This window comes from Cryptomeria japonica, chromosome 2 (assembly GCF_030272615.1).
Source record: "Cryptomeria japonica chromosome 2, Sugi_1.0, whole genome shotgun sequence".
Classification (NCBI taxonomy): Eukaryota; Viridiplantae; Streptophyta; class Pinopsida; order Cupressales; family Cupressaceae; genus Cryptomeria; species Cryptomeria japonica.
In genome coordinates, this window is record NC_081406.1 from 203,528,897 (window position 1) to 203,543,743 (window position 14,847).

Below are 14,847 nucleotides of genomic sequence, written 5' to 3' on the forward strand. Positions count from 1 at the left end.
TCTTTTTCTTTGGATAATTGTTGATGAAATGTGTATGTTTAGGATCTTTACAAATCCACTCAAGGATATTTTCAAATCCCCTTTTGTTTTCACAATTTTTTTAACAAACGAAAGACAAATCAAATAGACTACTATTGTCAAAAAGGTCATTCCTAATATCAATAGCCCACACTTGATACTTCGTCATCTCAGACAGCCCTGACAAATCCTAAGGTGTGCCCATTTTTTGCCTTTTTCCAGAATTTGAACCAAAGAGAATTTCTCCTCAATTGGATCATTTTCTTGGGAGATATATGGTAATTGTCTTGGGGACGGATTATTCCCCACCCTTGCAGTTATGATATCACAAATGTTTGGATAATTGACTCGGTGTGACCTCTATTTCTAAATTACTTATAGTAACTTATAGTAAGGGTTTTGTTCGAGTGGTCATAATCAACAACGTTTTCCACTCCATTAAAGGAGGTCTCCCAACTTGTAGAGGTTGCGCTCTACAAGTTTTCATGTACCATATAGGCACTAAGGAAGATGTGACATCATTATGACAACATGTAGCACTCGTCGCTAGCAACTTTCATTTACAAACACATTTATTTATAGTGGCTTGGATTTACTTAGCTTTAGTCGTTGCCACTTAGGTCATTCCCCTCTCACTGGCCTTATGGGCTTCTCGAGAGGGTAGGCCTGCTAAAGGATTTATCTTATTGCAAGTATGAAAGAAAGCAAGTAAATAGTGAGTTTGGATTTTTGATCACCCAATTAAGAGGAGAGCATATACCTATCACCTTTGAATCACAATGTACAAGTTGTTATTTTTCATCCCTGATTGCAATGTGATCTAATTGCTATTTGGAGATGTTGCTCCAACAAACATGGTGTTCTTTTTAATCAATATAGCATAAAAAATTCATTTGACAAACTTTGGAAAGCAAAAACTTGGTCAACAAAATAAAATCGTGTAGCAAAAGTATCAATGTGATTTGTTCTTTTTACCTTGCCAATGAGATGTGAAATGTTCTTTTTTAACCCCTTTGTAACAAAAAGGCAAAGATGAGATTCTTTTTAAAACACCAAAGAACAAGTGAAATTATTTTTAAGCACCAATTGATAAGTGAGGTTCCTTTTTAACTTTTTGCAAGAAAAAGGAAAAGTTGTTTGTTCCTTTTAGAATGCACCAAAGTCTGATTTACTTGCAAAAAGGAAAGTTTGGATTGTGGTTCTTTTTTAACCCTTTGCAAGAAAGAAAATGGAATTCTTTTTAAAACACAAAAGAACAAGTGAAATTCTTTATAAGCACCAATTGATAAGTGAGGTTCCTTTTTAAGCCTTTGTAAAAAAATAAAAGATGAATTCTTTTTAAGCCCCTTTGTAAAAGAAAACTTAAGAGAAATAAATCTAAGATTTTAGACTACCTCCTTGGACCCTGCAACAAACGTTGGTATCTGCAAAAACCCGTGAAATATTAGTCCAAATATGGTGGGCTCACAAGCCTAAAAACTTATTTGAGGTTACAAAATTAGCTCCATGTTTGTTACAAAAGTGCTAAACTGAGAATGGAAACAAAAGTGCCAGATAGAGAACATAAGCGCTATAATAACCTAAAAGTGCTAAACCAAGCTACAAAAGTGCTAAAGTAGATCAAAAGCGCTAGAATATTCAACAAAAGCACTAAATATTAAGAAAAAAGATAGGTTACAAAGGTGCTAGAACGTGTGACAAAGGTGCTAATCTAGGTGACAAAGGCACTAAAGTGCAACCTGTGCGTGAAAATCTGCAAGTTTCAAAAGGATTATCTAAAATTTTAACTTCATAGTGTTGGATTCACATCGGGTTCACCAAAATGATGCATGAAAAAAGGGACATAGTCACAAAACAAAAGCTCAAATGTTAGTCTGTTAGTTTCTAACCAAAACTAAAACAAATAAACTAAAAACCTCTATGATGCACATCAAAAGAGATTAAGCACACAAATGAAGCATAAACAAAAGAAAAGAGGGAAGAAAAACCCCTAAGATGCTCCCATGTTGCTTGATAACTCTCCCTTATTTCTCTCCTCTCCAAGATCCAAATGAGTGTAGATCTCAGTTTGTAGCACTAACCATGGATGCCAAATGGAGATTCAAATGGTTGAAAATAAAATACTAATGCTATGCCAATGCTTAACTAGTATTTCTATGAGAAAGCTTAGGTATCTATGCTAATGCCAATATAGTAACAATGCTCTAATGCTTCCTCTATTGCTTGAGGAATGAGGCTCTATTTATAGGCAAAATAGGATATTGGATGGTCAAGATTGATCTGGTTTGTGGAGGGATAAGATTGCATAATTCATGATCCATGTGATGGTTTTCAACCCAATACCATGATGAAAAGTGTCACATGAGATGGCTTGAGAGGAGAGGGAAGGAGCATTTAATACCTGAGAAGACATGAGGGTAACCTCATGTGGGTTGGTTTATTGGATAAATCCATTATCGAACAGTAAGCTTATTATCCAATGGGTAAACTCTTGTGCAAATTTTACCCATGGTTAAGTTTTGACCAAAGGGAGAAAACCCATGTGGGTTAGTGTGTTGAAAAAGCAAAGCCATTAAGACTTTGTAAGAATCTTAAATGGTTGAGATGATGGGTTAAGGGTTAATCTTGGATTAGAATTATGCAAGTGATTAGAAGGGGGTTTAGGCTAATTTAGAAGGGTTTACAAAAATCTAGAAGGAGGTTAGTATGCAAGTGGGTTTGGCATCCATGGAGAATGCAAGTGGATGGGGAGTTTTAAATAAATATTGATTTATTTAAATAGGGATTTGATTTGGGTCTTTAAATAAATGTTTAATTTATTTAAATAAGAGGAAAGGGGGATTAAATAAATTTATTAATTTATTTAATAATTTGGACTATAGTTAGTAATTAAAGAAATGTATGAAATTTATTTAACCAGAATAGAAGAATAGGCTGAAATGAATTAATTAAATGTAAATTTAATTAATAGAAGAATATTAGTGCATTAAATAAATACTAAATATTCATTTAAATAGTGGATAGATTTATGTGTCTACAATTATTTTTTAATTTTTTCAAAAAAAACTGACATTTTTTAATGTATTCAAAGACAATTTTTTTATTGTTGAAAAATGCATAAAATTAGGGGTTCTAGTTGGCGTCACCAAAACAAAATGAAAATGAACTTTTTTATTTTTATTTTAATTTTCCAAATTGAGGACATAAATATGCAGTACTAAAAAATTTTTTTAAAAAAATTGATTTATATTTTTCTCGTAATAATATTTTGAAGTCCAACATAGCTGAATTTGGTAGTTTTCATTAGGCATCACCTTTTGTCTACTAAATTTATCATTATCAAAAAACAATTATACCCTTTTGGAGAAGTTTCTCTCATCTAGTGAAAAGTATATTTTTTTTATTTTTTAATATCATTTAATATTTTTTTAAATTTCTAATCAGCTTCTTTTTTAACTTAAAAAACCTACTCACAAAGTTTAATTAATTAAAAATATTAAAATTAATGAAAATACTAAAAAAATTATATATCTAGATTCGTGACTTCGAGCTCTACAAAAGTGTATTTTTTTTATTTTTGTAAAAAAATATTCTACGTGAAGAAAAATTGAGCAAAAGTGAAAAGTTTCAGAAATGCAGATAAAATAGGTTATTTGGCTGCCACATCACCTGCCACATATGTGAGTTCGGTCGAACTATTTTGAATTATTTTGAACTATTATAAGTGCAAGCAATCACAAAATTGGGATAATGTAACTAATAGTTCGATCGAACTTTTGGTGCCATTTAGTCGCCATGCCCGCGCCACTAGGTGCCACGTGGTAGGGGAATAGTCTGACTGGACTTAATTCAGCCAAACTTAGTCCGGCTGAACTAAGTTCATCTAGAATGTGTCCAGTTAGCCCCAAGTGCGACACAGGTTTGTTCTTTTTCCCTTTATCATTTTGGTAGCTATTTTATTCAATTCAAAGCTTTCACCTATATTCGAGTTGCTAGGCTTACTCTTTTCCCACACAAGCTAGCTCGGTATCCATGTGAAAAACTAATTGTCTTGGATTTATCAATATAGATTGCAAACACTCATAAGTAAATAAAGAGTAAACATAATCCTTTCTTCTAGCTTCTTGTGAGGATAGGAGCACATTCATGCATGGATATAAAAGTTATCAAAAATATAGAGGTAGAGTTATTATAATTTTCTTCGGAACTTTTATAGATAGAGCGGGATAGGTTTGATTCAGTTGGCACATTCGACATAGTTTTAGGTTCTCATTTTAAGCATGTGCCACATATTGAAGACCACTAAGCCAATTGTGTTGATGACCATAAGGTCCTTATCAGGAATTATTGCAGGTTAGACCTCGATCTAGCTTCGTAGGCTGAAAATTTGTGGGTCTTTGATGAAGTCAGGAAGAAAGATAGTGAGAATGTGTTTCATCCATAGTATAATCAAAAGAGATTATTTTATATTTCAATTTATAATGTTGACCCTCATTATTCAGATAAATAAGATATGCAAGAAAGAGAAAAGCATGTATTGCATTAGACAAGGCAATGGTTGGATAAACCATTTCCTATAGACCCTATTCCACTACTTGAAAGTAAGTCGCAAGAAGGAATCGAAAAAGATAAGAGAATCTCATGGCCATCTTCTTCAAAAGGGCCAACTCCTTCTATAAATCCAACTAGACATTCAAGACCATTTGTGGATCAAATTCCATCTAAGGTACGTAAGAAAATGAAACAGAAGAAAGGAGATCAAGATGAACTATCTTCAAGCACTCCCTTTTTGCAAAAACAAATTGGTGATACATGACAATTGGGTGAACATAGATTTTAAATTGGCTTAATATTTAATCTTCCAAGTGTTACCATTTAGTTATAGCATTTTGAGGCAAGTTGACATACCAACTATATGTGAATTTCCCTGAGAATGGGAATAATCTGCATACACATCTTGGTGTTAAATTTGTTTTTGATTGCAGATTTCTTTGAACATCTTATGATGTTCTTCAGTTGTCTAAGATTCACCATAGATTTAATTGGTGCAAAATATCTCTGCATTCTTACATAAGTCATGTAATAATTGATAATACGTTAAATCGAGAGGCGAGCTCTCAGCATTGGTAAAGAAGACCATGTGAGCTATCAGATGAGAAATGTTTCTTGTTGTAGGAATAACTAATGAACTTATAAGGCACTGAGAGGGGTGGTGAATCAGTGCAAGCCAAAACTTAATAAATCTGATAACTACTTTCACCAACCTGAAAATCAATAAGCATGCAAGAAATATAACCACATAAGCAAACACCCAATAAAGCATGCAAACCATAACACAATTATTTTTATCATGGAAGCCCAACAAGGAAAAACCATGGTGGGAATTAGTACCCACAAGGATCTTCTAACTACAGTATAGAGATCTGACCTATTAAGGTCATACAACCACCCTATTAGGGGCACACCCGATTAAGAGTGTTTTAGCCTGGTTAAGAGCTATATAATAAGGCCTATTAGGACCTGACCCTGTTAAGAGCTACCCACATTATTGGGATTTACAAACACAAGCTAATGTGTCACCTGGCTAGAGGATTTCACCTTCGGACCTGCTAGGATCCTACCGCACCCTGTTAGGAGTGACCTTGTTAGAGGATTTTCTTGCTGCAACTATTAGGAAGACAACAAGTTCAACTAATATGAAGTTGGCACCTTTGTGCCTGATTAGATCTGCTTCTACTCGGCTTCTATCACCAACTAGACATCAATACCTAACTTCTCCTTCAACTGCATGATCAAATTCTGACTCTTGATACATGAAATTATACAACTTACACCTCCTTATAAAGAACTCTGTTAGGTCAGTTAAGAACCTTGGAACAATTCCCTAGGTTCATTGAATCTAGTCACCTTTTACACTTTCCCACTCATTACACTTTTCTCTTATTGGTAAAACAATTAATAACTTAAAAACATAACAATAAGTCTACCGGTTACCAATCAAACTAACTCTACTATACCAGTTCTTTGTTCTTCCAAACTATGACTGGAAAATTCATCATAACTCGCTCAATACACCGAATCTACTGATACAGTTTGGAAAATAGGTGCATGTTCATGTCTCCAACACTCTTGTAAAACCACAATGTCTAACTCTTCACCAATTGTTCGTACCAATTGCTTAATCATTGCTTTGTTCTTGTTTACCGGTTGACAGCAACTTAGCAGTTTTGTTGTCTAACTGATTCCACTACCGGTTAGGCTATGGGTAAGTGCACAAAGTTGTGTCCACTTAGTGTGGAAGTTTTACACTTAGAAAAAAAGGCAAATCTCACGGAACGCATGAAAAATGAAACGGGATCCCATTTCCCGTCGGGATCCTAAGCCAAAATTTGAAACGGGATCCCGTTTAGCTTCGGGATCTCGAGCCTAGATCTAAAAAAAGGGATCCCGTTTCAAAAACAAAACGGGATCCCATTTTTTTATAAATAAAAAAAATTTTAAAAAATTTAACTAAAAAATACAAGCTCTATATACATGAAATATAAAATTTATATATAAGTCACATTTCTCTTCGTCTTTTTTTTCCTTTCTATCTCACTTTGTCCCCTCTCTCCCAAAATCTAAAACTATGTCTCTACCTCTCTCTCACATCCTTAACTCTTTACTCTTTATCTTCGCTATCTCTATACACCTCCCCTTACCCCCTACCTACATAACATAGGTCCTATTATGACATAATACACCTTAACAAGTCTTAGTAAGGGGTATAAAGTCATAATAGGTCTTCTTAAGGGGTTTTATGGTATAATATGACCTATGATGTCATAATAAGACCTATGATGACATAATGGGACCTATTACATCACCATAGGTCTTATTATGTCATTATTAGTCCTATTATGACATAATACCCTTTAACGGGTCCTACAAAGGGGTGTAATGTTAGACCCTCTTAAGGGTTCTTATGACATTATAGGACCTATTATGACATAATAGGTCCTAATATGTGATAATCAATCTTATTGTGTCATAATAGATCCTACTGAGGGGTCTTATGTCATAATAGGTCCTATTAAGGGGTCTTATGACATAATAGGACACTATTATGACATAATAGGTCGTATTATGTCACAATAGGACCTATTATGTCACAATAGATCCTCTTATGTCACAGTGTGACCTATTATGACATAATAAATCATATTATGACATTATAGGTTATATTATGTCACAATGTGACCTATTATGACATAACATATCGTATTATGACATTATAGGTCATATTATGTCATAATAGGTCCTATTATGACATAATAAATCTCTCTAAAAGTACCATATCTCTCTCTCAACCAACTTATCTTTCTCTACATATGTCATAATAGGTCCTACTAAGGGGTCTTATGTCATAATAGGTCCTAGTAAGAGGTATAATGTCATAATAGGTCCTCTTAAGGGGGTCTTGTGACATAACAAGTCGTATTATGACATAATAGGTCGTATTATGTCATAATGGGACCTATTATGTCACAATGGGACCTATTATGACATAATAGATCATATTATGACATTATAGGTCCTATTGTATCACAATAGGTCCTATTATGACATAATACCTATTAACAAGTCCTAGTAAGGGGTATAAAGTCAGAATAGGTCCTATTATGTCATCATAGGTCCTATTATGACATAATATGACCTATGATGTCATAATAGGACCTATGATGACATAATAGGACCTCTTATATCATCATAGATCCTATTATGTCATTATTAGTCCTATTATGACATAATACCCTTTAACGGGTCCTAGTAAGGGGTATAATGTCATAATAGGTCCCCTTAAGGGGTCTTATGACATAATAGGACCTATTATGACATGACATGTCCTCTTAAGGGGTCTTATGACATAATAGGTTCTATTATGTGATATTATGTCATAATAGGTTCTATTATGTGATATTATGTCATAATAGGTTCTATTATGTGATATTATGTCATAATAGGTCCTAGTAAGAGGTATAATGTCATAATAGGTCCTCTTAAGGGGTCTTATGACATAATAGGACCTATTATGACATAATAGGACCTATTATGACATAATAGGTCCTATTATATGATAATCTGTCATATTATGTCATAATAGGTTCTACTAAGGGGTCTTGTGTCATAATAGGTCCCAGTAAGAGGTATAATGTCATAATAGGTCTTCTTAAGGGGTCTTATGACATAATAGGACCAATTATGACATAATAGGTCGTATTATGTCACAATAGGACCTATTATGTCACAATAGGTCATATTATGACATTATAGGTTCTATTATGTCACAATAAGTCCTGTTGTGACATAATATCCCTCAACTCTATCTAAACATACCATGTCTCTCTTCCAACCAACTTATTTCTCTACATATGTCATAATAGGTCCTACTAAAAGGTCTTATGTCATAATAGGTCATCTTAAGGGGTCTTATGATATAATAGGTCGTATTATGACATAATAGGTCGTATTATGATATAATAAGTTATATTATGTCATAATAGGACCTATTATGTCACAATGAGATCTATTATGACATAATAGGTTGTATTATGACATTATAGGTCCTATTATATCGCAATAGGTCCTATGACGACATAATACCCCTTAACATGTCCTAGTAAGGGGTATAAAGTCAGAATAGGTCCTCTTAAGGGGTTTTATGACATAATATGACCTATGATGTCATAATAGGACCTACGATGACATAGTAGGACCTATTACATCATCATAGATCATATTATGTCATAATTGGTCCTTTTATGACATAATACCCTTTAACAGGTCCTACTGAGGGGCATAATGTTATAATAGGTCCTCTTAAGGGGTCTTATAACATAATAGGACCAATTATGACATAATAGGTTCTCTTAAGGGATCTTATATGACATAATAGGTCATATTATATGATAATCGATTTTATTATGTCATAATAGGTCCTACTAAGGGGTCTTATGTCATAATAGGTCCTAGTAAGAGGTATAATGTCATGATAGGTCCTCTTAAGGGGTATTATGACACAAAAGGACCTATTATGTAACAAAAGGACCTATTATGACATAATAGGTCGTATTATGACATTATAGGTCTTATTATGACATTATAGGTCTTATTATGTCACAGTAGGTCTTATTATGACATAATACCTCTTAACAAGTCCTACTAAGTGGTATAAAGTCATAATAGTTCCTCTTAAGGGATTTTATGACATAATATGACCTATGATGTCATAATAGGACCTATGATAACATAATATGACCTATTATGTCATCATAGGTCCTATTATGTCATAATCAGTCCTATTATGACATAATACCCTTCAATAGGTCCTACTAAGGGGTATAATATAATAATGCATCCTCTTAAGGGGTCTTATGACATAATAGGACCTATTATGACATGTCATGTCCTCTTAAGGGGTCTTATGACATTATAGGACCTATTATGACATAATAGGTCTTACTAAGGGGTCTTAAGTCATAATAGTTCCTATTAAGAGGTATAATGTCATAATAGGTCCTTTTGAGGGGTCTTATGACATAATAGGACCTATTATGACGTAATAGGTCGTATTATGTCACAATAGGACCTATTATGACGTAATAGATCGTATTATGTCACAATAAGACCTATTATGACACAATATGACCTATTATGACACATTAGGACCTATTATGTACCAATGGGACTTATTATGACATAATAGGTTGTATTATGACATTATAGGTCCTATTACGTCACAATTTATAAGATCTTCTAAAATCTAGAATCTATATATTATAACTCCTAGACATCTGAAACCATTCTCAAACATCCTGCTAATATATACATAAAATATAACTTAAAGTATAAGAAATGAAAAAGACAAAGGGAAATATGACTTAAACTTAAATTTCATATTTCATGTATATATAGTTTGTTTTTTGTTTGTTTTGTTTTTTTTAAATTAAAAAAAAAAAAAATTTAAAAGGGAAACAGGATCCCGTTTTGTTTTTGAAACAGGATCCCCTTTCAAAACGGGATCCCGTTTGCTAAACATTTTTTTAATTATTTTTAAAAATGAAACGAGATCCTGTTTTTCTAAAAAATTCAACTTTGCTTCAGTTGTAGCTTCAGTTTTGGCTTGGGAAATGGCTTGGAGAACCGACCCTTAGGCTTAGACTTGCAACTTGAAGGCCAAATCAATCTTCATATAAAATAATGACTTCAAAAATATATTTGAACACCAAATTTTCAGATTTTTTTTAAACAATAAAAACCCATTATAGTAGAGACTGTCTAGATTCTAAATATGTAATTTTAAAAAAAAATTGATCAATATTTTTATTTTTAAAATAATTACTAATGAAAGAGGTCTATAAACTCGAAATAACATGGTTTTTTTATTTTTTAATAACTTTTTTGTTTCTAAGTTTTTTGAAAAAAAATTTACATGGCATCAAACTAGAGACAACTCTATACAGTTTTAAAAAAAAAAATCAAAAAATGTTAAGTTTAGGTCAAATTATGCTTGCCCTACACAAGATTTTTTCAAAACAATGATTATACCCAATAAAAAATTAACAAAAAAAAAAATATGCAGAAAAAAATTACAAAAAAATATTCTCATCAAAGGTGAGTGAGTTATAGATCTTTTCCCAAAAGGATTTATAAAAAAAAATTCATTTAGGTCAAATTATGCTTGTCGTACACGGGCATGGTATGGTCCTGAAAAGTGACTTTTAAACTATAGGTTTTAGTAATGCCTATTCAAACTTCATTTTTAAGATCTAGGTATTAAAATAAATTATATATTTGGAAAGTAGACTTCGAGTACTACATTTTCTATTACTGAATTTTTTTAAGATTCATTCTTTATGTGCCTCAAATATTTAGGTCAAATGGAACAAAAAAAAAAAAAATTTAAAAAAAAGGGAAAAAACTTCCACTTTTTGGCCAAAAAGTGGACACAACTTCTTGCACTTACCCCTATACCGATTGGTCTAGATGACCTAAATGACCAAAAAAATATGGTTTTCATCAATAAAAACACAAATAAAGCCATCAAACAACCTATTACAACTGTATCATCATCATCAAGCCAACAATCTCCCCCTTCGGTATTGATGGCAACACTTACGAAAATTTTTGTCTAGTGTCACATTACAACAATCATGACTTAACTCAAATACATAATGCCAAACTCCCCCTTAGAAATTACATGCTGTTACAAAATTTTGAGTGACTTATACTACTCCCCCTTTGACAACAATGATAAAGGTAAGCAAATACATTTGAAACAAATGAATACAACCCACCAAAATTTGCATTACCAAATGTATAAGAGTTCAAAAGTTTACAATTACATTTTGAGAAAAATATTAGCAAAATTAGTCTTCAATACTTTCAAATCATTCTCCCATGTCTCCAAAAGAGTAGATGTAATCTCAATGTATGTTCGGACCTAGTATGCAAGCTCTTCCATAGCATCAAGTGTACTCATTTTAGGTGTAGTCAAAATTGCCTCTGTCTCTTTGTATCCTCTCTGCAAAATTTCTATTTTGGGGACTAGATGAGTTTGTAACTCCTGCAATGGTGTAGTCCTCTTAATCTATTTTGTCTCATATGCCTTAAGCTTAAGTTGTATTACTATGATAGATCTACCAAAAATTGTTGCTGAATCATTTAATGGATCAAATGATTCACTCAAACTCTTTAGCTCCTATTGAGATTCCTTTCTCTTCTTATCAAGATCATCAAAGAACAATGAAAAGTTGCAAATTGTAGAAATAATTTTACCTCCATTCATCAAGGCTTCTTTTATTTGGTCCATATTCACAGTAAGACCTTCTCCATCTTTGTCAATTGGCTTGATCAATGTCTCAATTCTTTTATTTTCATATTCTTTCTCTACATTATGTAGAGAAGCCTCTCCAAGAATTTTCATTTGCTCCCCTGCTGTTGTGACCAAGTGGTCCAGTTTTTCAATGGGAGTTGTGAGACTATCAATATCAGTCTCTGGTAATAGACTGGAAAATATGTCAACTGCAGTCTGTATAGTTTGAGCTTCTCTCCTCTGAGATCTTATTATCTTTGTCTTGGCCTTGGATTGCATTGCAGATGCAATCTCCATCAGTTTTGTTGGGCTCAACATATCCATATTTATTGGCCCTTGGATAGCTAATGGATCATCATCCTCGTCATCATCAATGATTTTCTTTGAAGTAAGTGACCAGTGGGTCACTTTTTGCTCTTGTGCTTCTTCTTTATGCTTCTCTTATGCCTTCTCCAATGGCTTTGTAGTTTGCACAACATCTATTTGTACACTCTCTTGTGTATCTTTCTGCATCTCTTTTGCCTTCTCCAATGGCTCTGTGGTTTGCACATCATCTATTTGTGCATTATCTTGTGTCTCTATCTTCTCTTCATCTTTTCCAGTTGGAATAACTTCTGGTAGCACTGGTTGTTCTTCTATGACAATAGGAACTGATGTGGCACCACCTTTTGGTTCTTTCTCTGTTTGAGTAACACTCGGTGTCTCATCAATTTCAATCACATCCAGTAGTTCACCTTCAATTACTAGTGCTTCAGAGAGATCTTCTTCAGAAGAAGAATCTATCTTCTCTGGTTCCTCTTTTTCAAGTCCTAAATTTTTTTTCAAAATTTCCTCAGTCTCAGCTTGCATAGACTGGGACTCACCAACAAGCAATCTCGTTAACCTCTTTTTGGTACAAAATAATGGTTTTGATTCTGAAAGAATTTCCCACATTTCCTCCTTGGAGGTCTCCGGTTGTAAATAAATAAATACATACTATCATTTATTTATCGTACTTAATTGCAGTCTTCCATTTAGCTTATAATTTTCTATACAAAGAATCAAGTATATGTCCTTGTAATTCAATCAATGCTTTGTTATATTGATTCATAAACCAAACAACTGAATCCTCAACTTGTTTCTACTCTTCCTCACCAAAATTGTTATAGTGCTTATTTACACCAATCAATATACAATACTTCCTTATATTCCTCAATAAGTTCTCAAGAGAAGCAAGTTTAGTTAGCTATGGCTTAACTAATTTGACAGTGGGTGAACCAACTACTCTAGACTTCTTGCCACTTGCCCTCAATCCTTTCTTACCACCTTCTGATTTTGTTTCCTTTGCCTCTTCCTTTGCTACAACCTTAAAAACTCTTTGTGCTCATTCTTTCTTTCTTTTTCTTGTAGCTTCTGAGACTTTAGGTGCTTGAGGCTTATCTTCCTTTGCTTTTCTCCTGATTTATATCTTTGGAGGAGGAGGGGGATTCTCCTTCTTGACATTTTCACTCCTAGTTTGTCTATCGGTGGAGACACTAGAGGTTCCTTCTTTCCTTGCTTCAAATCTAGTTCTTGCTTCATCAATCATTTCCTTGGTGAAGCCTTGTGCAACAACAAATTCCTCAACCTCTTTCCTAATTTTTTTGGTCACTACTAGTTTGGCCAATTCAACATGTACCTTTATTGATTTCTCTTTGAATGTGTCAAACCTAAGTACACCTAGATCTACTAGTCTAGATAGAAGGTTATCAACATGAATAATAAAGATATCTTTTTCTACCTCATACCCCATAGGCATGACCCATGAAATCCTTGGATCTGCAACCTCCATTTGACAAGCATCAGTATCAACCATAAAACAAATGGAGTCTTCATAACTTTTCACCACATGCTCCGGTATCCTCTCTATGGCATGCATTTTCTTCTAGAATTCCTTGAAGTATTCCCAGATAGTCTTAGTGAACTTATTGCCAAGCATCTTAATGTTGTTCTTGATTTGCAAGGTTGTTGGTGTATCCACAGACCACTAGATATCACCTATACCGGGAAGGTAATTTTGGAAATAGAAAAACAATCCAATAATCAACTGACCAAACTTGAACTTTTGTCACTTTTCCTTCTTGATTGATTCAAGATTCAATACCAAATGGGCTCTCAAGTCCTCTGCTAGGTCATAATCAGCATTATCTTTCAACATCTGGTATGTTGTGTGGATAGCAGCTTTGGGAATTTTATTCATCTGGCTCGAATGGTATACTCTGTAGCCAATGACCATAAATGCAAACTTCACTTCTAGATCTTCTATATCATTCATTGTCATGGCACGACCATCCCACTTCAACTTTTTCAGTCGGATAACCTCATCCTTCGGGATTGTTCTCAAAATAGGGACTTCACCGGTGGCCCATAATCTGGTGACAACATGGATGGCCTCTTTTGTGATCTTGTGCAATCTATCCAACCACATAAACTAATTGTGGATCGTGCTTAGAACATATCTCACGTGCTCTTCTTCAAAATCATCTAGAAATTTTACAGCATGGTGAAAACCCTTATCGAATACCCTTCTGAATTCATCCTTCATCAATCCTTGTTCATCACACAGTGTTAAGTATTGATCAAAGATGGCAAATATGCCCAAATCCTCCAGTTTGCAATGGATGTATGATCAAATATCCTCAACATGCAAAACTCCGTAGGGCACGCTGGATAGGCCTCCAACTGGATCTGTCTCTGTGGACTTGTGAGGATGTCTCTTAAAGTCCAGTCGAGGTCTTTCGGTAATATCAACAATATGTGGTGTAGCCATTGTGAAAAATCAAACATAAATTCAGATTCACGGAGAAATACCTTTAGACTTCTTCGCAACTATGGTTTTTGGTCTGAATGCTCTTCCATCGATTCACTTTTCCATAAATCTTCACAATCCGCTATCAACTTCGCCAAAGTAGCAATCAAATGCTCTTCTATGTTTCTATCGCTCTCCAAATATGCTC

At 33.7% G+C, this 14,847-nt stretch overlaps 1 protein-coding gene across 1 annotated transcript in view; it reads right to left on the reverse strand.

Annotated features, from left to right (window-relative positions):
* Positions 1-12,196, reverse strand: part of LOC131859785 (uncharacterized) — a 30,997-nt gene extending 18,801 nt beyond the window's left edge. Inside the window, exon 1 of the mRNA XM_059213845.1 lies at positions 11,836-12,196. Coding sequence (XP_059069828.1) covers positions 11,836-12,196 — 361 coding nt within the window. The remainder of the gene's footprint in view (positions 1-11,835) is intronic.
* Between the last annotated feature and the right edge of the window lie 2,651 nt (positions 12,197-14,847).